Source organism: Trachurus japonicus, chromosome 5, assembly GCF_045865225.1.
Source record: "Trachurus japonicus isolate A0001 chromosome 5, Traja_1.0".
NCBI classification, from domain to species: domain Eukaryota; kingdom Metazoa; phylum Chordata; class Actinopteri; order Carangiformes; family Carangidae; genus Trachurus; species Trachurus japonicus.
The window spans coordinates 31,972,747-31,999,388 of NC_140911.1; the positions used below are offsets into that span (position 1 = coordinate 31,972,747).

At 41.2% G+C, this 26,642-nt stretch overlaps 1 protein-coding gene across 6 annotated transcripts in view; it reads left to right on the top strand.

Moving 5' to 3' along the window:
* kcnab2a (potassium voltage-gated channel subfamily A regulatory beta subunit 2a) overlaps positions 1 to 26,642 on the top strand; it is a 94,846-nt gene that overhangs the window by 28,486 nt on the left and 39,718 nt on the right. For 2 of the 6 annotated variants that reach the window (XM_085777503.1, XM_085777505.1), the window contains exons 2-3: positions 6,802 to 6,972; positions 11,096 to 11,137. In XM_085777503.1, coding sequence (XP_085633629.1) covers positions 6,896 to 6,972; positions 11,096 to 11,137 — 119 coding nt within the window. In that variant the 5' untranslated portion in view covers positions 6,802 to 6,895. The remainder of the gene's footprint in view (positions 1 to 6,801; positions 6,973 to 11,095; positions 11,138 to 26,642) is intronic. The other 4 variants (XM_085777506.1, XM_085777507.1, XM_085777504.1 and 1 more) reach the window with 3 other exon arrangements.

Sequence of the window (26,642 nt, forward strand, 5' to 3'; positions counted from 1 at the left end):
AAGGTAACAAACATACTCCTAAAACTATAGGGATAATGGCAATGGGAATGGGCCAATTTGCCAAAATGTTGAACTATCTCTTTAAAGTCCCTCCACTGTGGGGACAAAAAACTTTAGACATGTTATAGATGCTTACCATGACCACAGAGGCAAAACACCAGGCATGTGTTTGTCTTCTTAGTCTTCTTATACTAGTGGTATTAATGTAGCTCTTACTGATCTGCTGCTGTCGTCTTGATCCTCCCAAACGACTACCTGGATTTAGACGTATTGATCGCCTCCGCCCAGTTCTGTTTTTGTCAACTTAATGCTTTCTGCTCACCTATGCAGAACTAAAAATTGAACTCCTCAGAGCAGCCTGCCCCGTGCCCATGTGTCGTTACATGTGCAGCGATGCGGACGGCAGTGATACGTGGTACTTGAACAGGATGTGTAGTGGGAGGGATTTGGCAGCCGTGCTAAAAGTGAGATGAATTACTAATCTTACTTTTCTCTCTCTGGCTGCTTACAGCTGGGACTTAAATAGGCTTGTGAACCGGTAGACAAGGACACACAGCTCATTCCAACATCACCACCTAAATAGGCTAACAGGATTTTTAGCATATGGTGAAAAAGGTCAGTCTGACGCCATGATCCATCCTGAAGCTCCTCAAGTCTCTGCTTTGTATTGATGGACAAATATCGTGTGCCATGTTTAGGAATAATGGAGACAACTTCTGAGAAACACTTGTCTCTCCTGGCCTCATTTTGGTTGTCTGTGGTCTGTAGAAGGAGAGCTGGGATGGAATCAGAAGAAAAGATGGATTGGTTTCATATTTCCACTGCAGCACGCTGCTCGATGCTCCTGCTCCACTGCAGCATGTTCTCTCCCTGCAGTGCCTGCACACACTCTGTTTCAGCTTCACAGGCGCAAGTCAGCTGAACAGCCCCTTGCTGACTAGCTTGCAATAGTCAACTAATTCTATTTCTATTTCTAGGTGGTGTCAGTACCTGCCTTTTTTTTCTTTCTGTAGCAGTTTCTATCCATAGCAGCTTGTTTTAATGTTAGGGATTCTCTATTAGTCAGCACACGAAATGTTGAGTAAGGACACGCAGAGTGCTGATTCATCTTCATCCTGTCAGTGATACAGCCAACCTGGGACCATATATCTCATACTGGTATACTTACCAGGTAGTCTGAGATATGTACTAGACTTAATGTGGGTACTTCATGTATTATTTATACGCAAAAGCAAAAGCTTGTTCATGTTATGAGCCTCAGTCCTTGGGATCGGAATGGAATTTTTTTTGACAGTTTTGTGAAATTAGCATTTGGCAAAAACGTCCAAACCCATTTCTAAACATATTGAGAATCATTTTAAAGAGAAACATCTGGGGTTAACTGCGATATGCTGTGATGACTTGTATTTGCATGATAGACTGGGCAAATTCAAGAGTTTAATGTAATCAAAATGTAAGGCAAGATCGAAGCGTGTTGGTTGTTCAATGTACGTATAAGAGACCTCTCTAATCTATGGAGACCCTTGGCGTGGCGGTTGATGACGGCCAGGGCTTACAGTTTGATTATAATATGTGGTAAACCTCTCTGTGTAAAACATCTGCAGCTGTCTTAGAATGTAATGGTTTCTGACAGCGGCCCTCTCAGTTGCGCTTTTAACTTCTTTTAACTGGGGGGGAGGAGGATTTGTATCAGAAGTTTGCTGTATAAATAGGCTATTTATGCAAATTGCTGATAGCTTCCCCCCCCCCCTCTTCTGGCAGCCAGTGACCTGCACTGTTTCTGTAATCAAGGGCCCTCCACAGCTTAACAGAGAGGAGACCATTTATATTTCTGAGGATGATGAGAGGGAAGGCGGCACACTGACATGGATTCACATCTTTACATGGTTTGACTTTGATCCTTTGATGAATGTCACAGAGTAAAAAAAAAAAAGAGGAAGAGGAGATTCCGTCTGAATCCTCTTTGTAGCCGGATGGAGAACACAGTTAGCTCTTCTCTCCCTCTGCCTGACAGAGCCCTCATGTAGGATATCCCCGGCAGTTCTCGTCTGTTAGCCTGTCTCCCTCTTCCGCAGCCATCTGCTCCAGTCCATGTGTGTTTTCTGCAGCTGCCAACATACTACACAACACCGTGCTGTGCTTTCCAGGCCAGCGCTGCCTGCCTGCCTGCCTGCTTTGCCTGCCTGCTTCGCCTCGCTCACGTAAGCCCTGTCTCAAGAGGGAATTCACTCGGGCTGGGTGTAGGTGGATTTATGGATAGAGAGCATGAAGAACTGCCGTTTGTGACTCAATTTTGCATTTTGTTTAGCACAGATTGAGGTGTATGAGTTGAGCTTAAAAGGGAACATGGATATGCACGTTTTTGCCATGACTTCTGCTTGTTGGATAGAGGAGGGCACCATCTCTCCCAGTCTATCTAATCTTTTCCTCTCTGACCAGTGCTTCTGTCCTGGTGTAGTGTAATGATGAGTCTATAATTTACAATGTCAAGTGAGCAATAGTAAAAATTGTACATTATCATTTTGTATGTTTTCATGGCTGTGTAATTCAGATGTAGTGGATGCATCATGGGCTTCTGATACTGATGTGTTAGTGGATGAATTAAGAAATCCTCTGCTAAAGGTTGGGTAGAAAAGTGCTAAAATGTGTCAGAAGTGCAGTAAATTACAACAGATCAATGATGATGTAATGATCCCGATCAGCACTATCTGATCAATTATCCTGATGGATTTAGCTGATTAAAATAGAGGATGTTTCTGTGTTAATGTGAGATATTTATCTAAGGCAGAAAGCAGGAGACATATAGACAATGATATTGAGTTTTATTGTTTTTTTAGGCAGAAAAAATAAACAATCGATGTGTTCCCATGCACATTACTGTAAAACAATTTGACATGACATGAAAGCATACACAGGCTGTGTTCACATCAACAGAAACACTGCATCAGAAATGCCAGTGGCTGCATCAGTGTGGGCGTGTTGCTGCCTGCTACAGGACAACATACAAACCAGGAGGTCCATTCTGAAGGCACTTAGACACTGATTCATATCTCTTTCTGACAAAAACATTGGAACACATACAGTAGGCACAAAGAAGAAATACATTTCAGCCTCTATGAATACACCGAACTGTAACCCTGTCTGAAGTTTTTCATCATCCAAATAGTTGGACACAGGATGGTCACACTGAAACACTGTGTTTCCTTGTACTCCTTATCTCTCTCCGTTTGCAGTTTTAATCTACAAAGTGCACCTTGGCCCATTAGTGCAGTAAATCTGAGTCCTCTAACTTGAGTCAGGATGAGTCTGGACTGTACCGCATTGCTGCAGTCGTCAGCAGCAGCAGCAGCAGCAGCAGCAGCAGCAGCAGCAGCAGCAGCAGCAGCAGCAGCAGCAGCATCCTCTCAAACTGCAGCTCACTACAGGCATCCCTGAGACTGGTGCATTGCTCTACAATCGGCCACAGCCACTGATCAGGTGTAACACATATTTTTTTTTATATCTGACTAGTTTAAAACAGATGATAAGTTACTATATTTGACTGCAGAAAGATCTAAACTGGAGCCTGAAGGCCCCATGTGGATTTTTTTTTCTTTTTGTGTTAATTGGACAGGTCAGATTTGACTCCACTTTTCACTTTAAATATGCTTCACTGTAGGATTTTAATGGAACTGGTGTCTGCCTTGTGTTTAAATTCAGTGCAGGGTATTAATCAGTGCTCAGATTGGAAGTAGAGGTGGAAGTAGAGACTCAGATGCAGTAACAGTAACTTGAACACAAGTTTATATGAGTTCTGTGGTGTTGTGCTGGTGAAGTCATTAGTTTCATGTCCTCGCTGTGTAGAACTTGACAGTTTGCATACATTTCCTTTTCCTTTATTGCTTTCTTTTTATATGTTATTTAGTGTTATTGGCTGCAATGGTGATAAAGCAATGGCTGCTAGTTGAGCTGCACAGCTGTACTGTAACGGTCTCCTTGGCTTTTCAGAGCCCTGCCCTCGCTGATAATAAATTTACAGAAACGCATAACACATAGATGATGTTGAATATTCTGCAATTTCTCTCCGTCTGGGATGTTATAAGCCTAAGTGTCCTAAATCCTACTCGGAACAAATAAGCATAAGAAGCTTTTTTTCTTTGACAAAAGTCTGCTTTAGCAGCACCCCGGCCGGCCCACCACGTCCTCTAATCCACATCAGTGACAAACGATCCAGGAGGACTTTGCTGCGCTGTGTAGTAGATCTACTGCCGTGCCTTTTTATCCATCAGGGTCACGCCATCATCATCACCTGATCGCCGGGGTGACCTGTGTCCCGTCCCGGCGTGATTGAAATGGAAGGGCAGGGAGCGTTAAATGAGTCCTTGGGAACATGGGACTCCCTCATTGGCCTGTCTGGGAAATGGATGGGAGGAGAAAGTCACCTTCATGTTATCGCTGTGATGTCAGTTAACGAGTGAAGTCGCCGGTGAAACATGGCAGCAGCTCAGCTCGCAGCTTGGTCGGGTGGGTGAGGGTAGGGGGTGACATAGATGCCGCTCTCTTGCTGTGACTGTTCTTGTCGTCTTTATCTTCTGCGCTACAGTAAACTGGGCTAAAACATCAGCAGTGTCGCTCCCCTCCCTCCGAGGCCGTGGTGTCGACTTGAAACGTTCTGATGAGGTGTGTAAGTTAATGGCATCTGCGTTATAGTACGTAACCACCCACCCACCCACCCCTCACTGATGCCCAGCTCTCTCTCTCTCTCTCTCTCTCTCTCTCTCTACAGCAGTGGCCTGTTTCTTGGGCAGACACTTTGAATTATTCATAGAATCCAGTCGCTCTAAGCGCTGGATCAACCACGGTTTGTTGTCATCCACACGCACAAGTACAGTATTCACCGGTGACGGGCTGATGAAGCTCTATCAAAAAGCTGAAGTGCCTGTGCAGGTTGTTGTCTTTGACTCTGTGCAGCTTGTTGTCTTTGACTCTGTCAGGCTTGCTGGCTTTTTTTTTTTTTTTTTTTTTTTTTTACCACAGTCCAGGTAATTCTTCACAGTATTCCTGTCCGGTGTCAGGAGCCTTGACTGTGAAGATGTTGCAATTCTCCAACTCACAGCTGTGGGAAACTACAGAGGTTACATGGGTTTGATGGTTTATTCATTCAGCTCATGTCTGCAGAATGAGGCCATCACTCCATCTAGTGGTGCAAGTGTGTAGCAGTCCCGTGAAAAAGGAGAACACGTCAAACTTGCCTCCCACTCCTTACTACATGACTGCTGTTTTCAAGCTTTTGCATTATTTAAAATGCTCTATGTTTAAGTGGAGTTAATATTACTGAAGTAACAATTTCTTAGAATTGGTGCATTATTGAAATATTGGCAGTCGGGAACTGCCACAACTTTACAGATTGTAGTGTAGTCCAGTGGTTCTCAAAGTGGGGTCCAGGGACCCACAAGGGTCCTTGGGAGGATTGAAAGGGGCCCCCAACTTTTTTCTTGAAATACCACTTTTTTCTAGAATTTTTAAACCTTTTTTTTGGGGGGGAGAAATTTTACCACTTGTTATATGTTATATATATATATATATATATTTTTTTTTTTTACAATATTTCCACAAATTCATGCCATTGGCCCTAATTTTAATATATATTGACTAAAAAAGTAATGTTCTTCAATCTCAGAACAAATAGGCCTATTTGTGTATTTCTGGTGTTTGCTTCAAAATTTTGTCCAATGGGGGTCCGTGGTCTAATTTGTGTCAATTTAGGAGTCCTTGATGTAAGAAAGTTTGAGAACTGCCGGTTTAGGCTACCACCTCCTCACTGTAGCCTACTTAACTTTCACCAGGTGGTCACTGATCAACAACTACAGGTTCGGTGGTTCAGGCAGAGTCTCTATATGGAGCCCTGTCTCCATGGTGCTGTGGGAGAAATGGCACGCTGTTGTTTAATTACCCCCTCATGCTCCTGACCTTGTCGGGTCGGGGACGTACTGATCATTATCACCACTTGATCTTTTCATGGGCGCTGGTCAAACAAGCTCAGATTGTTTATGTTGCTGGCATTAAGATGGATTTGTATTCAGTCCTCTGGCAGTACGATGGTGTTTGTGTGTCATATCCAGTTTATGCAATCTATCCCTGTGACGTTTGACATTAAATCTCTGATGACTGACGGTTCTTGTTGGTGACTGTTCCTGTGTGTCAGACTGACTCACTATTTCAGCTTTAGCAATATGTTCAATATTTCTTTGTCCCCAACAAGCAGCCAGCAGAGTCATGACTAAGTGATCCTTTAGCCCGTCTGAGAATATTTAACAGTTAATTCTGCTGATGTGGAGTCACAGTGTTACTCACTGGTGTGAAGGGTTAGAAATCGAGCTCTGCAAAAAAAAACAAAAAAACAGTGACAGTGCTTGGGCGGGCAAGTGTTACGGAGAGAGGGCCACCCAACTTTAGTCAACGTGTGCTGTAAGGAAACACTGAGGTTAAATTGCTGCAGAAATAAAAACACCACAACCAGTGCTTAATTTGTATGGGATTTTATTTCTCTATGAAGTTACTCATAGATCGTCCGTTTGTCAATCATCACGCAGTGACACAACCAGTGAATTTTGTCACGAATAAAGAGGAAAGCAGGAAAAAAAGAAAACAAAAAGGACACAACTAAAGGACATAGAAACACTCCTAGCCATATAGTAAAGTAAGAATATAGGAATTATCTGGTTTATGTGGTGTTCTGGGACCCCCTCATGGACAATTTACCCACTGACCACAACATCACTGATTAACACGTGTGTGTGTGTCTCTCTCTGTCCTCTCCAGCGGCTCTGACCAGTGACAGACTACTGTTCCCTGTGGCTCTGTTGAGAGAACACCTTCCCCGGCAGGCTGGCCACGCCCCCTCCCTCCTGCCTCCATGTATCCTGAATCTACCACAGACTCCCCCGCTCGCCTCTCCCTCCGACAGACTGGCTCACCGGGCATGATCTACAGGTGGGTTGATGGACATGTAATGTCTGCCCAGACATTTGCACATACTGTACACATTTGCACCTAACTGCCAGTTAGAAGAATATGTTAATTAATAGGCTATTTTTGATCAACGTCTTCAAAGTATCTACAATAAATAATCTGCAGGGCTCAGTTGTAATCTGGATCAAAATTATTCAGATTTTGAAATCCCTTTTTTTGCTATCCAGGATCACGCAATCCGTCTTACTTTTATCCCAGTTGTTCGAAGCAAAGTTCGATTGGATCAGTCTGATCCAGATCCAAACTTTTCAAGATGACCAAATCTGGATAATGAGTGCTGTGACTGTACAGTATATCACACTGAAGGCTTCTAGGTAGATAAAAAAAAACAGGTAGAACAGCAGCATGGGCTCACTCAGAGTGTGTTTATTTGGTGTAGTGTTGTCACGATACCAACATTTTGGTACCGGTATCGGTACCAACATGTTTTTCGATACTTTTCGATACTTTCCGGTACTTTTCCAAATAAAAAGAGAACACAAAAAATGTCATTATTGACTTTATTTTAATAGAAAATCTTAGAACTATAACATATGCATCAGTACTGAACTCTTCCTAAATTAAATCATTAGTGGTCTGTTTAAAAATGATTATCAACTGCGTTATTTGAGGTCTGAAAACACTGCATCTTTTTTTGTTATTTTGACCAGTTGTAATTTTTGGGAGAAATTGTTATCAGTAGTTTATAGAATGAAACACAAACGTTCATTTTACACAAACACACACCTATTGTTTCCCATATGCAGCGCCACAGAATCAAGACCAAGCCCCCCCCCACCCCCCCATCAACGCAATATCGCTCCGTTAATTCATCTCCGCGTAGCGCTGTTCACTCACTCACTCACTCACAGAGAGAGGGAGAGAGAGAGAGAGAGAGAGAGAGAGACACACACACAGAGACAGAGAGCATGCCAGTGGTGATCCGCGGTAAAAACGAACTTATCAACCAGCTGTTTGCATTAATTAACGAGTCTGTGGCGGCCCGTCTCTCTCGCGCGCGGCGCGCGCACACACACAGACACACATAAACATAGGCACGTGGACAGGTGGCGCTGTAACGGTAATAAAAAAAAAGCACCTTGCTTCGTTTGTGACTCGCTCACTCGCTCGCCTCGGCTCAAATTACAATGCGGCGACTTCACGCTGCGACGTCACCGCTGCCGGCGGCGCAAAATGAAAGTACCGGTCCCATCTAAGCACAGTATGGTACCGTTTTAAATGCGTCAGTACCCCGGTACCACTCTAGTACCGGTATACCGAACAACCCTAATTTGGTGTATGTATTGTTTGCTGTACTCTTTATTGTTTCTTCAATGTCAGACCCCATCTGGTCTGGCTGTTTAAATAAATAGAAAAAAGCAAATATACGGTAAATTAGTAAAACACATTATGAATATTTTCCCATGTGTTTCAAATTCAAAGTTCAAAATTCAAATTTAAAATGTCATTAAATTTGGGGAAAAGTAGTTGGGGAAAAGGAAAACAACCTGTTTTCAAGATTTGATCCAATTCATTATCCAAAATCCGTTTTGATTATATTTTGAACAACTGGGCCCAGGGGTTCACATAAATCTCCAGGTACTGTATCACTCTGTCGTGCTGATGCTGCTTGCTTTGAAAATCTATTGTGATGAGTGGTGTACAATGCACAGGTTGGAGAAAAAATAAACCTGGGTAAGCTGTTTGCATTCTGTCCTTAAATAGACTCACAGCAGAAACTTAGGTGCGTTCACTGTGTTGTGAGTAGCAATTAAAGTTGAGATGTTTGATTAATTACTTTTAGGCCACTGACATATTTTGTCATACATACCGGTATGCACACTTTAATTTTAGTATCTTTTAGTATACTTTTTTTAGTATCGAGGACTGATGTTTATTAACCATTTCCTGCCCCACTGTAACCTTTACCTATGCAGACATAAGTGGTAAAGTCTTATAACTATACCCTAAACGGTGACAGGGGTCAGCTCTGTGTTGAGATATCAGTCAGATTATGTGCACTGTTTTAAGGCTGTGCCGTGTCCAGAAAAGAAAATTGAATTTGAGCCCACTGTGGGTCTTAACATTAGCATACCGTAATAACTCATCTATCAGACGATGTAGACCAAACTTTGTGCAAAATTCTATTCTGAGTAAATCCAGGATGAAAGTAGGGTAGGTTTTTTTCTCGCATTGGATAATGCAGGCACATGAATTATGCGTCACGTTGCTCACGATTCATCAGCCACTGATATTGTTGGATCCATCAATCGGTCTCGCCCCAAACATTGAATACAACTCGTGGAAACTCATAGATGGAGGCACGACAAACAGGACAAATGGCCATTTCTGAACACCTTTAAATGTATGAACTGATGCACTCAAATGACTCGGTTTGTTTGTGATAAGTGAAGTACATACAAGGCCACGCAATGACAGCAAACCCTGCTGTAAACCGTCAGGGGGCCACACAGCCCTGATAGTCTAATCATTTCAAGTGACATGTAGAAAAGCTGTTCCTGCAGACGGCCAGACAGACAGACACATTCATCCATCTTCAGTTAGATTGCCTTGCACTGTAATGTTTCACCAGCATGTGGCACCAGAGCCTCATCAGCTAGCATCATTAAGAAGCATCTGCTCCACTCCTCTTCACCAGCAGCTTTAGAGCTGTGTTACACATTGCCAGTGTAACCAGATACAGTGCTGTGACTGTCAGCCACAGGTTTTGTTCTCCTTAACTAAAGCTGTTGATTGATAAGTCGTCTTCTACAGACTTGAGTAATCTAACTATAAAAGTGGGTTTAGATTTTATTTGACTGGGGAATGTGAGACACCGAGACATGATGTAGCTGCCTGCTCTTAGCACATCAATGCAGTTCAGAACTTCCCTCTTCCTACAGGAGCTCACTGCTGCTACTGTTTCACAGTATTACAAGTCATTGAATTTACCTGGACTAATCACTGACTAAAGGATAGATTTTACAATGCACATTGACCACTTGTTATTCTTATGCTACTGCACAAAGAACAGAAGCTCCATGTTTCTTTTTCACATTCCTGTGATAAGTGTCATGAGGTATTTTTTGTTGTTGTGTGCACAAGTCTTACATGCCTGTCTTTTGATATTTCTTTTTAAATCGTTGAATAGAAGACAAATCAAGCAACATCTTGAATCTTTTTCGTTATTGAAAGAAAAAAGGAACTCTATTTTATGTTTGGAATGAGATGAATCTGACAAGGAGTCTGTCCTCTGCTTAATGAGCTCAGTGATCAGAACTTGTCTCATACACCTTATTTAATTACAAACTTGTTGTTGTGAGTGCTGTCTGACTTAAAAAGCAGGCATTTGGAGAAATTAAAGGCTCTTGTAATGCATATGTAAATTCTTATAATATGTACTAAAAAATATATATTCTGAACTTTTTTATCCAAATTTAGTTTGATCTGACAGTCTTCTCATGCGTATGAATAAGATAACATGTGGAATGTGGATCAATCTAGATTCAGGTTTGGAAGTTTGAGCTATTTTCACATCTTGAAAATATTATTATAATATTATTTATTGTATCATCAAATAGATGTATGAGCTCAAATAACTGCACTCTTCAATTCTAGCTCCACTGTATTTCCTCCTTTCGGTAACACTTTATAATAAGTACACACTAACTATTAAGCATTAGTTAAAGGGATAGTTCAACATTTTGGCCAATTGGTCCATTGCTATAACCCCTTTAGTTTTAGGAGTAGGTTTGAGGCTAATGGAATTTCTTGGTTTCCCTCATCAAACTCATCAAATACACAATCCAACAACTCCAAAACGCTCTGGTGGACAAGTTGTGACCTGCACATTCACCACACTATGAGATAATAACGGAAAGTTACAAGACGGAGTTGTTTTGGAGGCAAATGCACTTACCTCGAAAACAACTCTGTCTCGTAATGTTCTGTAATAGTGTGTACTTTATTATAAAGTGTTGCCCTCCTTTCTTCTACATTTTGCCATGCCTCTGCATCTACATTGACGCCACTGCTAACGTCTTCCTTTCCCTGCTTCTATTAATTAAGGCTTTCCTTTCTCCTCTTTTTCCCTCAACGTCTTCAGCGCTCGTTATGGGAGCCCCAAACGACAGCTGCAGTTCTACAGGTATCTGTCTGTCTCTGTCTCCACCAATTTGTTGTCGCTGTCGCAGAGCAGGCTTTATTAAAGTTGAACCGTCTTTCATGTGCGTTGTGTGTTTGTTTGTAAGTCTTACGTTTGTGAATTATACATTTTGTATCATTTGTACTTAATAGTAATAACCTTGCTGTATATATTTACTGTTCTGTCATTTAAAACCATACAGCCATCAGTAAACCTCTGCAGCACAGATAACACTTATCATCTACTGTTTAGCTGGCCATGCACTATCCAGCCTAAACATGATAGGGGTGATGAGGGATTTTGTTGCAAGGTTGCTCAGAAAAACCTTTGACTCAACAATAACTGTCGGGTTCAAATTACGTTTTTTTTCTTTTTTTCTTTTCACTTTTCATTTTTTTAGCCATGACACCTGAGACACCCACTGTCATTCTTGTCAAACTTATGCTGAGCCGATTTCCAGACACATTTATTATACTGTCATGAATAAGCAGATAGACATTTCCTTTATTCATCATTTCTCCTGGCTGCATCTTTCTTTGACCTCATGGGAGTTCACCGTGATCTGTTGTGTCCTTAAAGCCGGGAGATCATTTTAATCGGTGTGAGGGATGAGATGATGTTCTCTCTGTGGTACCTGGTGCTCACTCCTCCAGTAGTGTGCTTTTAGGTGGTCAGTCCTTCTTGCTGCTTTAGACTAGGATCATGTTTTATGGCCTTATATCAGGTCTTATTCTGCTGATCCAGTTATAAAAACCCCTGACTGTGTGGATGTGCTTGTAATGAGCTCACTATTGGATTTTTATCTTGGCGCCTAGCACATTTCTGTCCTTTTAAAGTGCAAACTGTTCCGCTAGCTGTTCCCGCTGGCCTACGTACTGTATGGAAGGATCAATTAGGTCCCTTATCTCTGGCTGTCAATCACTCCTGACAGCTGGACAGATGGATGCTGGGAACAGACGTTTCCGTCTTTTCAGTCATTTCAACATTATAACTCACACAAACATCAGTACTGGTTGACGCACTACTAATTTGTCTCAACTCTGTCTTCACTTTACTGTTTGTTGTGTACACATCATATTGCTATTTTCCACATTAGTGCTGCAGTATTTTCCTTTTCCTTACTATTTGTACACATGACGTGGCCAGTCCAGAGCCGTAACTTTTATAATTTTATACGCAGGTTGCTTTTAGTCAAGTATTTCCGGCTTTACTAAAAGCAGCTTTAGTATGTTCATCATTAAACCGTTTTATAGTTTTTGAGCTGAGTGCTTTCCTGACAGTGAGTGCTATTGACTTTTGACCTCTATATGTCTCATCTGCCATACTGTATAGGTTAGGAACAAATAACTAAAAAATAAATAAAGTTTTGCTAATGCTATATAGTCACCGTTAGCATCAACGGCTGTTGACTTACCAGTCTAGAAGGAATATTTTGAGTTCACCGTCAAACTTTTTACTTCCCTCTGCTCACCAGTGGTTCACAACCCTCATGTTTTTATTCTATTTCTATCACTTCTTTTCTTTGAATATAGTTACTTAGCATAGTAACCAGCTAGACCTGGCCTGGTCAGCCAAGACAAGACAGGTAAGTAAACAGCTCAAAATGCTAATATTGATTATTAAAGAACAGCAAAACTCATTAATGAATAAATAACTACAGTAGCCCTTTAAAAAGATTAGAGTGAACACAGTGAATGGAGTCGGGGCAGTAACATCTTGGTAAATGAATATGTTTATTCATGGAGTCCATTTTCAGTCATTTGAATCCATTGATCAAGCTCACAGAGTTAAGATCTCTCTGAAGGCAGCAATCAAAATAACCAACTGAAAGCTGATTGGTCACGTGCAATCGAGCAATATCCAAATTCACCTCCTGTGTTCAATAAAGTGCACAGACCATGCTGTGTGCAAGACGGTTGTGTGGAGTGGAGTGACGTATGTCCAGTGGAGGACAGTGTGATTTTAGTTTTGGTTTATGTTATTGAGATATTGATAAAGATTACTTGATACTGTTTGAATCAGTGACTGTAATTGCATATATTTTGTTTATAGATTTTGTCTATCAGGGTTTTATTTATTATCAGACATGATTCTGACCTTGAACTGAACACAGGGCTGTTAAGATGCTGTAAACAGGCTTAACCAGTGTGGTTTCCATAATTCCTTGGTTTGAGAATACTTGAACATGCCTGGCGGTTTGTCTTTTTCTATTTGCGCGCGTGTACTGTAGACGTACTGTATATGTTCGCTCGACACCCCTGCGTTTGCGCGCACACACGCGGCTCATTATTGTCCAGCTCTTAGTATTCTTTCCTGTGGAACAACAATCAGAGGCTTTTAGTGCAAAAGCTTTGGTGAATAATTCAGGGCTGATGTTATTTGCTGCGGTTAGCAGAAACAAGACGGGTCCACTAAATGACATAAATGGATTTCTTCCATGAGATCTCCCAGCGAGGGGAGGAGGCGAGGTGTTGGTTGTGGTGATAGAGTATGGTCCAAGTGGTGAGGGGAGGGAATGGGATGCACTCTCTTATTCACTAATTGGTTTAGATGTTTCCTAGTAAGACACTCCCAGTTTGGGTGGGCCAGCTTCATCACTGTCTGCAGTGTGTTTATAAGAGGAGACTGGCACCCCACAGCCTCGCTCATGAGCCGACCCCCAAGAAACCGGGTGAGTTCCAGGAAAGATTTTCACTCGGGAGTGTGTTTGTATGTTTGTGTGAATGTACGGGGTTGTCTGAGTGATGTTGAACGTGTGTTTATGTGTGCGTTGTGTGTGTGTGTGGGTGCATGCTGCCTATCTTGGAGACTCCTCCTTTATTCATGTCCTCTGTCTCTCTGTGAGCAAACCAGCTACTTGGAAAGAACTTTAATGACATTTGAAATTAATAATAAGCAACTTGTTGGAGAGACCCGAGTCACGCCACAGTGGCATCAACGGGTTGGACTGTTTTTTCTTTCCATATTAGAATATTTGAAAGCAGTAATTCATATCCACACTTATATTAATGTGATAGATTTGATGTTTTGTTACTAGCACTTAAAAATAGCACTTTTGTGGGGTGATGTCAGTGTTATGATGGCTCTGTGAGCTGTTTTGTACATCGACTAAGAAAGTGCTGCTAAAAGTGTTTGTCAATTGATTTGAAAGATCAATATAGAGACCTGACAAGATATTTAAAACCAACATTGAGGCATATGTTCCTTATTCTCAGGTGGTGACTTAGAAGAGATTGTGAAAAGTAATTGTTATGGATGAAATTTTCCTCATTAATATTGTAGTATAAAACATAACCGTAAGTAATTCAGATTGATCCGCCTTATCTGGCCAGAAACTTAATCATGTCTGATGTTGATATTTGATGAATTTTGTAATAAACGTATATTCTTTAAATCACAAACCCTTTGGGTACAGACTGTATAAGATGTAACTTGGAGGGGAATTTATCCTGGAATGGAACATTTAAGTCTCTATCTTTTTTGTTGTCGTTGTTTACAGCTCATTCAACCCTTCAGAGGTTGATTCAAAGATTGATTCAGCTTTTACATTTATATTATTAGTTTAATTAATGTAATCTAATTTTCATTTTTCACATAGAAGTCATTTATTAACATGAAATGTAAGTGTGTCTGAGAATTCTATCACAGTGTAATTAGTAATGCATTAATATTAAATCACAGTCTACACTACCCTTACAAAGAAAGAGGCTTTGTGGTCAGCGCTGACTAGTGCATTTGACATCAAGATGTATAAAGCTGCATTCTTGTAGTGATGCTGGGACCGACAAAGTGCTGCCCTCTGTTGATCAAATTGAGAACTACACATTATGAAGAGCTGAATTCTTAGAGGACTGAAATCATATAAACAAAAAAAAAGTTGTGCATTTAGCAGAGGAAGGAGGGCTTAGATGTTCAATCAAAAACTTTTCTTTAAAGAAAAAACAGTTGGGCTGAGCTCTCTAGACCAATATACTGTAAAAACATAAATAATACTTAAATATGTATTACATTAATGGTCTATGGCGAGTTCATATTATTCAGTTGTTTCAGGATTCTTACAGAGCTTTTCATGCCTGTTTGTGGGACACACTTAGAGTGTATTGTGTATTGTGGACTGCTCTCAGAAAGTTTATCACTTGGCTCTCCTTTTTATTCCAGTCAGAATCAGAGGAGAGACTATAGGAACGATGCCCCCTCCTGTAGCTTGGTGCATGTTTGAATGCCCCCCCCCCCCCCATCCCTCTGCAGACAGCATGTGCTCTCTTTGGTCCTGCTCCTTAATCACCAGTAACTCACCTGAATGCTCCCTATCAGTGTAACCCAGCCATTGTGTACCTGTCAGGGGAGGGTGGTGCTGGGCTCTGTTGTGCGACTCTGATTACAGGATGCATGGCCGTGTGCTGCCCCAAGCAGGAGAGCTGTTTTTTTATGGGAGCAGGTGCTATTTAAGTAGGTGGCTGTGCCCTGTCGGCTCCTCGCTCCGACCGCGTCCCTACTTTACTCCTCGCTGCACGGGTCGCCTCAGCATCTTAAGAAGGAGGAGGAGGAGGAGGAGGGGGAGGGGGGGAGCATGTTTGCGGGAGGGTACGCCAGTGGTCCCCGGGGGGCTCCCGGCAGGCGCAAGTCCAGTTACTGTCCTCCTGACAACCTGCAGATCCCCAAACCTCCAGCGCCAAGCAGCGGTGTTCGGAAGAGCAGCAGCAGCGGCAGCGGCAAGATGCTGTCTATGTCATACAGCGACAGCATCCGGAGCGGGATCAACCGCTACCACTCGGACCAGGGGCTGAATCAGCCGCCGGTCAGGCCCACCGACCAGGCCGAGCTGCAGAGGCTCCGGGAGCAGAGGGTCGCCGCTCAGATTAAGAACATGGAAGACTTTCTGAAGATGAACGGCCTGGCGCTGGAGGAGTGTGTGTCCTATCAGACAGGCATGAAGTACAGGTAAGAGAGGGGCAAAGCTGGACAGGGACTCAGATGCTGTGGAGGTCCGGACAGGGCAGGGCAGGCGGGGTGCTGAAAATCAGCTTTGTGGTTGTAGGTGGTCAGACATGTGAGGTTGAACCAAACAGGTGTGCATTTGTGCCACTTTGTTCCATTCTGTTGCTTTTTTATTTTGGATATATCCGGTCATCAGAGACAGATGTGCTGTGGGGAACATTTTTATCTACCTCTTCTCTGTTAATATCCTTTACTACAGTCTGGTTAATATCCTTTACTACAGTCTGGCTCTGTCCTCTGGTCAGACCGTACTCATGCAAAGGTACTGGGGCTCAGGTTTTATTTTAATCATCTAGGTCGCTGACATATTTGCCCGGCTACATGGGAAGGACAGACTGTTCCCGTAAGGAGTTACCTGGCCCCTTAAAATCTCACTCAGACTTTTCTTTCCTTTTCCCCTTGATCATGTAGACGCTCTCTCTGCTGCTCCGTCCATGTGTCCCTGCGCCCCATACAGAGAATTCTGCCCCATAAAGTCAAACAGAAATAATTACGTCTAATCAAAATGGGACTAGAAGACTCCACTAATGTAAATGTAACAATAATATTATTTATGGTCAATGCGTTGCAACTGTAATACAGGTTTAAATATAGCCGTGTCCAGAGTCGGGTTTATGATCCTATTATAATCCTCTAACTGAAGGGATCAATGCTGTTTAAACAGTGAAAATGTGTTTCAGAATATCTCAGATACCTCATTGGATTAAGGGTTCCTTTATGGCTTATGCTATTCTTCTACTTTGAACATTTTTCTGTCAGTACAATGAGATTTGAAATTCTTTATTTTAATGTACAGTCTGAAAATCAGTTTGTTTTGGCTCCTTGAAAGTTTTTTTCCCCCCAGATATTCAAGTTCATGCACAGTCATATGTAGAATTTTGTCGATACTACATCAAGGTACAATACCAGTAATGTAATTTACATTATGCAAAAAAGGGTCATAATAATGATAGCAAATCATGCAGGATATAACCACCACATAATCTGTTTATCAAATGGGGAGTATTAAAGTTTGCTGACTTAGTACAAATTAAAACTGCACAGATAATATACAAAGCCAAGAATAATTAACTCCCTAACAGTATTTTAAAAAAGTTAAAGGAAAAAGAGGGGAGATATGAGCTAAGAAGGAAAACCTAACTTAAAATAACCAAGAATAAATACTAGGCTACATTAAAAAGCATGTGTATCTCTGTGGCTGGAGTAAAACTGTGGATTAGCTTGCCAGAGGATCTCAAACAACATAATTTAAAAATAAATTAAAACATAGTACAGTATGATAGAAAGCTATGAACAGGATTGATCAAACTGTAATAATATTTAATAATTTATTTTTTCTTTATTTTGTCTTCATTTGTTAATTATAAGATATCTGCTTCTTTCTGTTACACTGAAACCATGAAGAGCTCTAATGGTTTAACTGAAATTATGAATTAAAGGGTAGGCACTCATAAGCTGGATAGCTTCAGCCTACATTTTTTCGATCTCTGTAATATTTATCAACTAAGTTTGAACTAAGGAATGTATTAAAAGATTGATTCGATTGATCGATTGATTGTGATCTATGCTTGACTGTAAATAATTTGTGCAAAAGATCGAATAAAACTAAACTAATAATAATAATAATAAAAAGAAATATACCAGGTATTGAATGTGTAGTAACACCAAGATGTAATTAAAAAAAAGCCAAGAACTAGGCTAATCATATAATTTACATCTTGAGAAAATGTATGGATGTCACACTAGTGTCACACCACTGAGTCACACCACTGAGCAGGAACAAGAGATAACATTTGGAACGTGTGTTTATTTTGTCTGTGCCACCACTAGCCCAGTGAAAGGAAAACAAACAGCTATTTAATGGCTTGTTACTGTTGACCCTGTGCAGCGGGCTTAGCGGCTGTTGTGTTGACTCTTGAGGCCTGTTAAGCTGATGTTGTCATTGTTATGGACATGGATAGCTTTCATCAAACACAGGCATGGCTGCTGTTGTTTTTGACCGAGCCCACTGACCAGAAAGCACATACAGTATAGCTGGCTGCTGTTACCATGTCTTGGTGACCGTCGTCTGCAGGCAGTGTTGTATGTCACCACTGCTGGCATGTAACCATGCCCCAAGCTGCCTACATGGTGTGTAAAGCTTAGCCACTGGCCCATGACAGGCTTGGGTGCAGCTTTGCGAGTGTGCCTGCAGAGAAGGAGTTAATATTGCAAAGAGCGTGTGCGGTTTTTTACTCCATTTACAAACCTCAGACGACCTCCTACAGTAACCTGCTTACACGCCCTCAACACACACAAACTGCGTTTGAACAGAATAATTCAGTCGCCTCTGCTTCAGTCCAGCAGATTGACAAATCTAAGTGTGATTTATCATATTTAGTGTGAATGCTGAAAGCAGAAACTAAATATGCAGGATTTCAATGTTTTCTTTTCTACTGCTTTTTACCTTTAAAAGGCATTTTATCTCATCCTGCAAGTTATATGTTTCAGCTTTAGCATTAGCCTTTTTCAACTTTGCTTTAGCAGTTTCTTCATCTAATTTAGCATTGATTCAACAATTTCTTCAGCTCATTCAGCATTGCTTCAGCAATAGTGTTCAGCTGCTTTCGGTGTTGTGTGTTTAAGCCTCCGTATTGGTTTACCACAGTAGCAGTGTTAGTTCATCCAGCAGAGGAAGTCCTGCCAGGACCTGCAGTTCCTTCCTATCGTGATCAACTGCAATTCGGTAATTAGTACTGCAATTGGGTCTGCAAGTACACGCAACCTCTGACTGAAACTCATCATTATTTCAGGCCTGTGGTCAGGAAGGCAGTGCCGTCACCTTTTCTCACAAACTTTGCCAACGAGTCCTTGTCTTTTTTTTTCTCTCTCCTGCTTGTTCACTTCTACACACAGAAACTTAGAGCCTCTGATTCAGAAAATATCTGCAGACCCTCTGAAATACTCAATGCTATTCAAGAATGCTATAGCTTTACACCATTGGGAAACTTAACTGTGTAAAAACACATTTTTCCAAAGACAAATGATGGTACTTCAGTCAGACATGATGGAGGGTCTTTGTACTAATACTCAAACACCAATAAGTGAATGAATACTAGCAGGTACTACGTAAGCTTCTCCTCATTTTTAAATTATTCATATTCTTGATTATCAAGATTTTAAAGGGTTCAGGGTAAAGGGTTACTCATTTCTATTATGTTGCCCTTGAAACAGAATACTACCACTCAGCAGGTCCATTTGGACACCGGAAAAACTTTCCCTAGTGTCCATGACCTCTGCCTGAACAAGCCAGGCAGCAGGTAAAGGAGCCAGCTAGAGTTCAGTCAGACGGGACAGGAAGACTCGCGTCTCATGTTAGAGATATATGGAGGATGACTGGAGGAGTATAGATTTCTGGAGTGACTTAACACTAATGGACATGGTAATGACCTCCACTTAGGCGTTTATACATGCAAAGCTATGTTTGACCATAACTCTGCCTTAATGTATCTTTGCTTTACGTTAACTGTTCAGTGCAGAAAGCTCTGATGGTCATATGGATGCATTATATCTGGGACCCTTTTGAACAGGCCGCACGGTGTCAAACGTGCGGCCTGTGGGCCAAAACCTGCCCACCGGAATGACCAATCTGGCCTGTGGCATGTGAAAATTACATAGAAGACAGAAGAGGCATAATATTGTTGAAATTGTACTTTTCTTAAGAAATTTCAGGATGTTCATAATGTTTTGTAAAAGGATAGTTCATTAATGTAAACGTTTTTAATAATGTACATTTGTGTGTGCTTCTTTGCACTTAAACAAAAGCAAAAATGTATTTACTTGGGATCAAATTGTGCTGCATGTGGCCCCAGAACTAAAATGAGTTTGACGCCCCTGCCTTAGAATATATCTATACTTTAAATAACTTTTCATAGCTCCTTTAGTGAATCAATGTTATGTATTCAGCTAGTGATAGACAACAAAGAAACAGAACATCCTCATAATTGAGCACTTCAAATACAGGCATAAAATAAAATAGAAAAAAAAAACAACCCTCCACAACATTGCAGTTATTCCGCAGAAAACAAAATCAGCAAATACTAGTACAGAGAATGAACAGCATCCCACCATTCTGAACATCTTAAGAAGCTGTGGGATGTTTTCAGGTCTTGGATGTGCAGTAGTAGCAGTTGGTCTCCACCAGATGGCGCTGGTGTTCCACTTCAGCCTCTAAGTTGATAAAGTACCCCCGACTCCACACTCCTCCCACTGCACACACTGCCATCATGTATTCTCTAAAGAACACAAAGTGCATCATTGTTGGCGCGCTTACACTGTTGAACATCTTATCCAGCTAGTTCCAATATTCATCGGTTTCTATTGAGCGTGACTTAGTATTAAAACATGAGCAAGATGAGACTAAATCCAGTTTATAACAGCAGCCTGTCACAAGGTGGCAGCATAGAGGTGTGTCTTATTTTTAAGAAGCTTCTTGAAAGCCTAATTCAAACATGCATTGTTAATGTTCTCATGTGTCTTTCTTTTCTTACTCGTACTGTATACTTCACCATTGTCTTTCACTATTCTCTCTCTCTCTCTCTCTCTACACACACACACACACACACACACACACACACACACACACACAAACATACACACAGAGCTTAGGGTGATAGAATACATCTGCATTAAATAAACTGTACTGTATGTTATATATCTCATATCTACATCTCAGCAGCGCTGCAGCCAGGGTAACAGGGATGTTTGTCTTGAGGCAATCCCTTACTCAAGGTCTAAATTTAGCAACAGACTCGTATCCACAGCTGTAGCTGGATCCAGCTGAATGGACCGCAGCCTAACCTGTTCATCCGCTGTTTTATCTCGAGTCCACTGCCTCGCCAACTGACTCATTTGACGAGAGCTGCAGAAATAGCCATACATATTGTTTGTCACCAGAGTTGGGGGATGATGTTTACATCCGTGGTATTGATTTGGTCTCCAGCGCTGCTGACCTCTCCTGCTCCTCCTTCAGCCATATCTGCCTGGCATAGTCTGACAGCTTGTCAAAATTCTCTAGTCAGAAAATGGAGCGTGGGCGCAAGAGGTGGGAATGCCAGAGATTACACAATACTTTTTCATTTTAGTCACTGTTGTTATTCATTTTAAAAATCTCTTGCTTCTGGCAGCTCATCAGAACATCAACATGGTCCCAACTTATGACCTTTTGCATTATTTTTGACATATCTGTATTTCCTATGACTTTGGTCATGCCCCATTGCCATAATACTGAGATGTAGAAAAGTCACATTGACAGTGGTCATAGTGACTTACAATGGGGCAACTTTGAGCATTATAATTTTTACTTATTAACATAGTCTGATTTGTGTCAAGAAGCACAGCCTGTCTCACATGTCCAGGATGATCAGGTTTTTGCAGTGAATCTTTTTCAATCTGCATCACAGTTGTGATTAATTCAACACATTTGATACTAACAGTGCCTTTTTACTGGTTTCCCTCTCTGTCATCATGCTGTTAGATGCTTCTGTAGCTCGAAGCGCTGTGTAGGAATCTGTCCCATTTAATTAGGCATGACTAATCGTGCATCACACCTCTGTTAAAACTCTTATGCCTTTCTGCAATAGGCGTGTGTTAGTGTTTGTCTTTGTCTCAAAGCTTATGTTTCTGGGTTTATGTTGGTGTGTTAGAAGTATTGCTCTGCACTGGGCATGAATACTCCGTAGTGACAGGATGTAGGAGGGCCTCTCCACTCTCCTCAGCCCTTTAGATACTCAGGCTTTAGAATTGTGTGGTTGTCACTTTGCATCCCATGAAAGTTGTTACTTAACAACAGTCAGCACATATTTCCTACACTGTCAAGTTCCATCTCTGAATAACATGTGAAGTTTTGTTTGTTTTAAAAGTTCTCCTAGGGCCGTGGCTATTGCTTTCCCTCCCTGCTGAACTTCTCATTACACCTCAGAATGTGCTGCATCAGTGTTCAACCTGGCAGAAATCCTGAGCTGAGTTTTTATTTCTTTGTCTCTTATAGTGTTTTCATAATAAATAACAGAAGGTCTTGAGGCAAAAAAAAAAAGGAATATGATGCATAAGACTTAACGTGCAATAACCTGTCACACTTGTTTTGTTGCTTGTAGGATGTGGTCAGGGAGTATTTAAAGCGTTTCTAACACATAGGTCTAAGATTATCTCAGTGAAGTTAAAAAGCTTTTAGTACATTTCTGTGGTTTTTGTGGCCCACTCTTGCAAATTTAATGCAGAGGGAAATTTTCTGTTTCACGTTTGACTGATCTTTTCGAAATGCAGCAAAGCCAAGCTGTTCTAACTTTGCTTGATGCAGGTAATGTTGTTAAACACACAAAATGTTTAAAAATGTACAGTAGTTTTCATTTAGCTCTCTCTTTAATCAGAGAAATTCTCATTGCATTGTAATGCATTTGGTAGAAACTCATTCCTGCCTTTTCACATCTCTTGTGAAACCCAATCAGCTGATGGTACATTGGACTTTATTATTATGACTTTATTATCTTAGAGAATACATAACGTCACTTTATCTAGATCAAGCTCTGCAAAACTACAACTTTGACCCAATTTCTTTTTCCTTTTCTTGCATTCTTCTTCTGTGTTTTAGTGCTTTTCTGTCATTCTATTTCCCCTCTTGGCTTCTGCTGGTAAAATGCAGCATTTGTTTACACTGTGATCTACAGAATTCAGTCTATATTCAATTGAATTGTTCAGTTATTTCGAGGTGTCGGGTATAAACTGACCTTAGGCGGGTCAACGGGGCGAAAGGTTGGAGCTGATTTAATCTTTCAGAATGGCGGGGTCATGGATTTATTAACACCAGTCTGACCACATTATTGAGCTCGCTAGTTTCTATATGTTCTACAGGCCGGGGCCGTTCAGGGTCACAGAATCAACAGCCAGCAACAAAATGGGAGCGATCTGTTTCATAAGCTTGGTTTAACCCCTTTAATGTAGTACTTGTGTAACAGGACCATCAAAAGCTTAGACTCAAGTGACCTTTGCTGTAAAGAGATGGATCAGTCATTGTTGAACACGCTGTAGATGTTTATAAGCAGTAGAGCTTCTTTTTTAATTATGATTACATTTCTAATAGATTTATTTTCAATCTGTTAACTGCGTCTTAGTAAATTGTTAGTATAATTTGACTGCAAATGTTACTCACTTTTTATCATACCATCATTATACTGTACCAGGACAGGTGCAACCAGTGATTTTGTGAGCATGTTCTATGAAGTTTTAGGATAAGATAAAAGAATGAAATTAATGAAATTATATAGTAATAAGAAATATAGATGAAATTCATTTGAATCCTGTTACATTTGCAGTTACTTTATTTTGTAGACATGAAAGTGCCAAACCTGTGTAGTAAATCCAAGTTAGGCAGGTTAGGGTGTTAAAGGTGTTAGAGAGGATGTGCACTTGGAAGAGGAGGAGATAAGACTCTTGAAGCTCCTACTCCAAAGGCAGCATTAGTCACTTTTGGATTTCATTCGAGCGGTATGTGCTGTAGCCAGTGGAGGTCGATGAGTACAAAGTGACATGTGGGCTGATGGAATATATCAGACAGACTGCCACACTCTGGACCATCTGCAAGGGGTTTGGCTGTGCATGAAGGGATGAAGGGAAGAAGCAGTAAGGCCGGTGATGACCATGGCCTGGACCACTGAGTCAGGGAAGGTCAGATCCCTCTGATGTTGTGTAGGGCAAAGCAGCACAAGGAGCATGGTCAGTGCTGCTCATCAACCATGGTACCAAGGTTTCTGGCAGGACTATTGTACAAATGATGCCTCTTCTACTAAAGCTTTGTTTACCTCCATGATTACATTGGAAAACCATAAAAGACAGTTGTCTAATGTATATAAGTAAAATTTAAAGGGGACATATTATTGAAATATCACTTTTTAAAGGCTCTTTAACATATATTTAGGTGTTTGTCTTGCCTTCTGGCCCCCAAAATGTGAGAATTGACAAAAATATCTGTAATGTTCAGGCTCCCTATAGGTTGAAATGCATGTGTTTTTACAAGCTGTTCCCTCGATTGTCTGGCAATGATGTAACTAGTATTCAAATTTTCATAACACCATCCCTATCTGGTACCGGTAGAAGGGGTGGGGTGGGGCAAGCAGTGGTTCATTTGCATTTAAAGGGACAGACACTGAAAGACCCCAGGAAGAATAGCCGATGCTGTTGCAGGTGCTAATGGGGATCCTAATAAAGAAAAGAAAGAAAACACTGAAACCCATTCTGAACAGGGCTTTTTAAGGATGAAAAAAGAGCTGTGATGTTTGATCCTTGGGGTATTTTGACCAAAGCATGTCACAGACATGTCTTTAAGACACCTGGGAATTATTTTAATTTGTGAAAAAGGAGCATAATATGCCTTTAAAATATTCTCTCATTGTTTCATTACGGGCTGCTGAGCTGTATTTGTTGGCAGAGGTATTTATGTCCAATAATCACAAGTTCTGTTATTTTGAAATGTTAAAATTAAAATCCCCTAATGACCCTCTATGTTCACAAGAAATGTTCCACTGTACAAATTGGAGGAGAAACAACAGAAAAACTGTCCACTTTCTCATTCTGTTAAATCCCGATTCTGTCAAAGACAGTAAACAAAACAGAAACGTATTATAAAATGTAGTTAATTGGTAGGCTGACCGCAGGAACATTTCCAGTGCTGTTTGGCCTGGCAAATCAGGCTCTTGAGCCTCTAGAGTTGTGAAATAATGAGCGGGGTAGACATATATTTTTTAATTTAAGGGTCTAGACCAGGTCTCTTCACCCGTATTTGAACTCTACTGTAGTTTCTTAAAACTGTCTGGACGGAGCATGTCATGGCACCAAGTGCAAGCATCCGCATCTCTCCACTGAAATGCGTGCAGTAGAGAGCATTTCTGCCTAGTAATGCTTCTCTGTGTGAGCATTCCCTTAGGTATGACAAATGCACACAGGCAGGCGGGAGAATCTTCCGTTGAGCAGGACAGATTATTCCGCTCCCTCCGCTCACTCTCTCTTACTTCAGATTATTGAGCGTGCTCATCGGGGCTGTGTAATCCAGCCCTGTTTGGTTTAAGATCACTTTTGTTTTACAAACTGCAGTACTTGAATCTCTACATGGCTGTTACGTCACTGCTCTTTTAGTAAGGTCAACGTATTCACAGAAACTCACATTTACATACATTCACTCACTACTTATATCAGAAACATCTTCTTTTCCATTGGTGTTTACAGTATCTGGCTAAACATTGCAGATATGCTCACCATTTCCTCTTCATTTATAACAACATTTGATTTGAATCATAAGGCATCCATAGTTCAAGCCCAAAGACATCATTATGACATGATATTACATAAGAGCCGGGGTTCCCTATCCTCTGTTTTTTGATTGTCTCAGCTCTCCTCCTCCGGGACAACTGAAACGACAACTCCTCCTGAGCCCTGCTGTCTGCAGGGAATCTGTCATGTTCACTGGAGAATTAAGAATTGCAGCACTCGCTGCTCACAGATGTGACCTGTGTCTCTCCTCACTCCTCTGTTTCCTCATGAATACCCACAACTACTGAAATAGTATTTAGCCTGATCCTGACATTATTTTCTCTTTTAATTTAGATTTTTTTTACAGCAGCTGTTTAAAACGTGCTATTCCTCAGTCGATCATTTAAATCAGGAATTATTTCCTCTTTCATTTTTCAATCTTTAAATCAGGTAATTCTTGCGGCTAAGATAAAAAAACAAACAATACCATACATTTTTTGCCCCAGTAATTACATTCTCATTACAGTGATGAAACGGTTGAGTCAGCCATTACAAATGTTTAGACAGCCTTAGGATGCATTAAGCTGCTAGGAAAGCATCACTACATCTGTCGATCAACACTTCAATCTGTCTGACCTCACATCGCTTTCCATTAACTCTTTTAAAGCCTGGTCACCCACTCATTTACACAAACACACATATGTACTCACTCCTCTGCCTTCCCAACCCCCACCCCGCCGATGTTATCCTTTTCACTTGGTTACTCAAATCCTCACAAATGCTGTTCAATTAAACTGTCAGTAAGTGGAACTCGAACCTCCATTGGAAAGCTGCTCGGCAATTACACGCGATGCAACTGTGCTCATTCTGTCTGTGCAGTTATACAGGACTCTTAACGATCACCGCCTGCTGCAAATGACCTTCTCCTGGCCCGTCGCCCCGGGAGAAGTTTCCTCAAGTTAACACACAGAGAGAGATGTACAGAGTCGAAGCCTGAGTCAGAGTGAGAATAAGGAGCTGCACTGTCTCTGCCCTGTGTATATATATACTGTATATATATATAGGTTATTCTGTTTACTCAGCTCAAAGGGCTCTTTGCTTTTAGATGTGATACCCCTGTTTACTCAGAGTATTCAAAGGAACTCTTTAAGAGGACGTCTGCATTCGTCCCTGCAGAGGGCTGCAGAATGATAAACTAGCAGAGACAGATCAGGCCTACCACCCTGCAGCC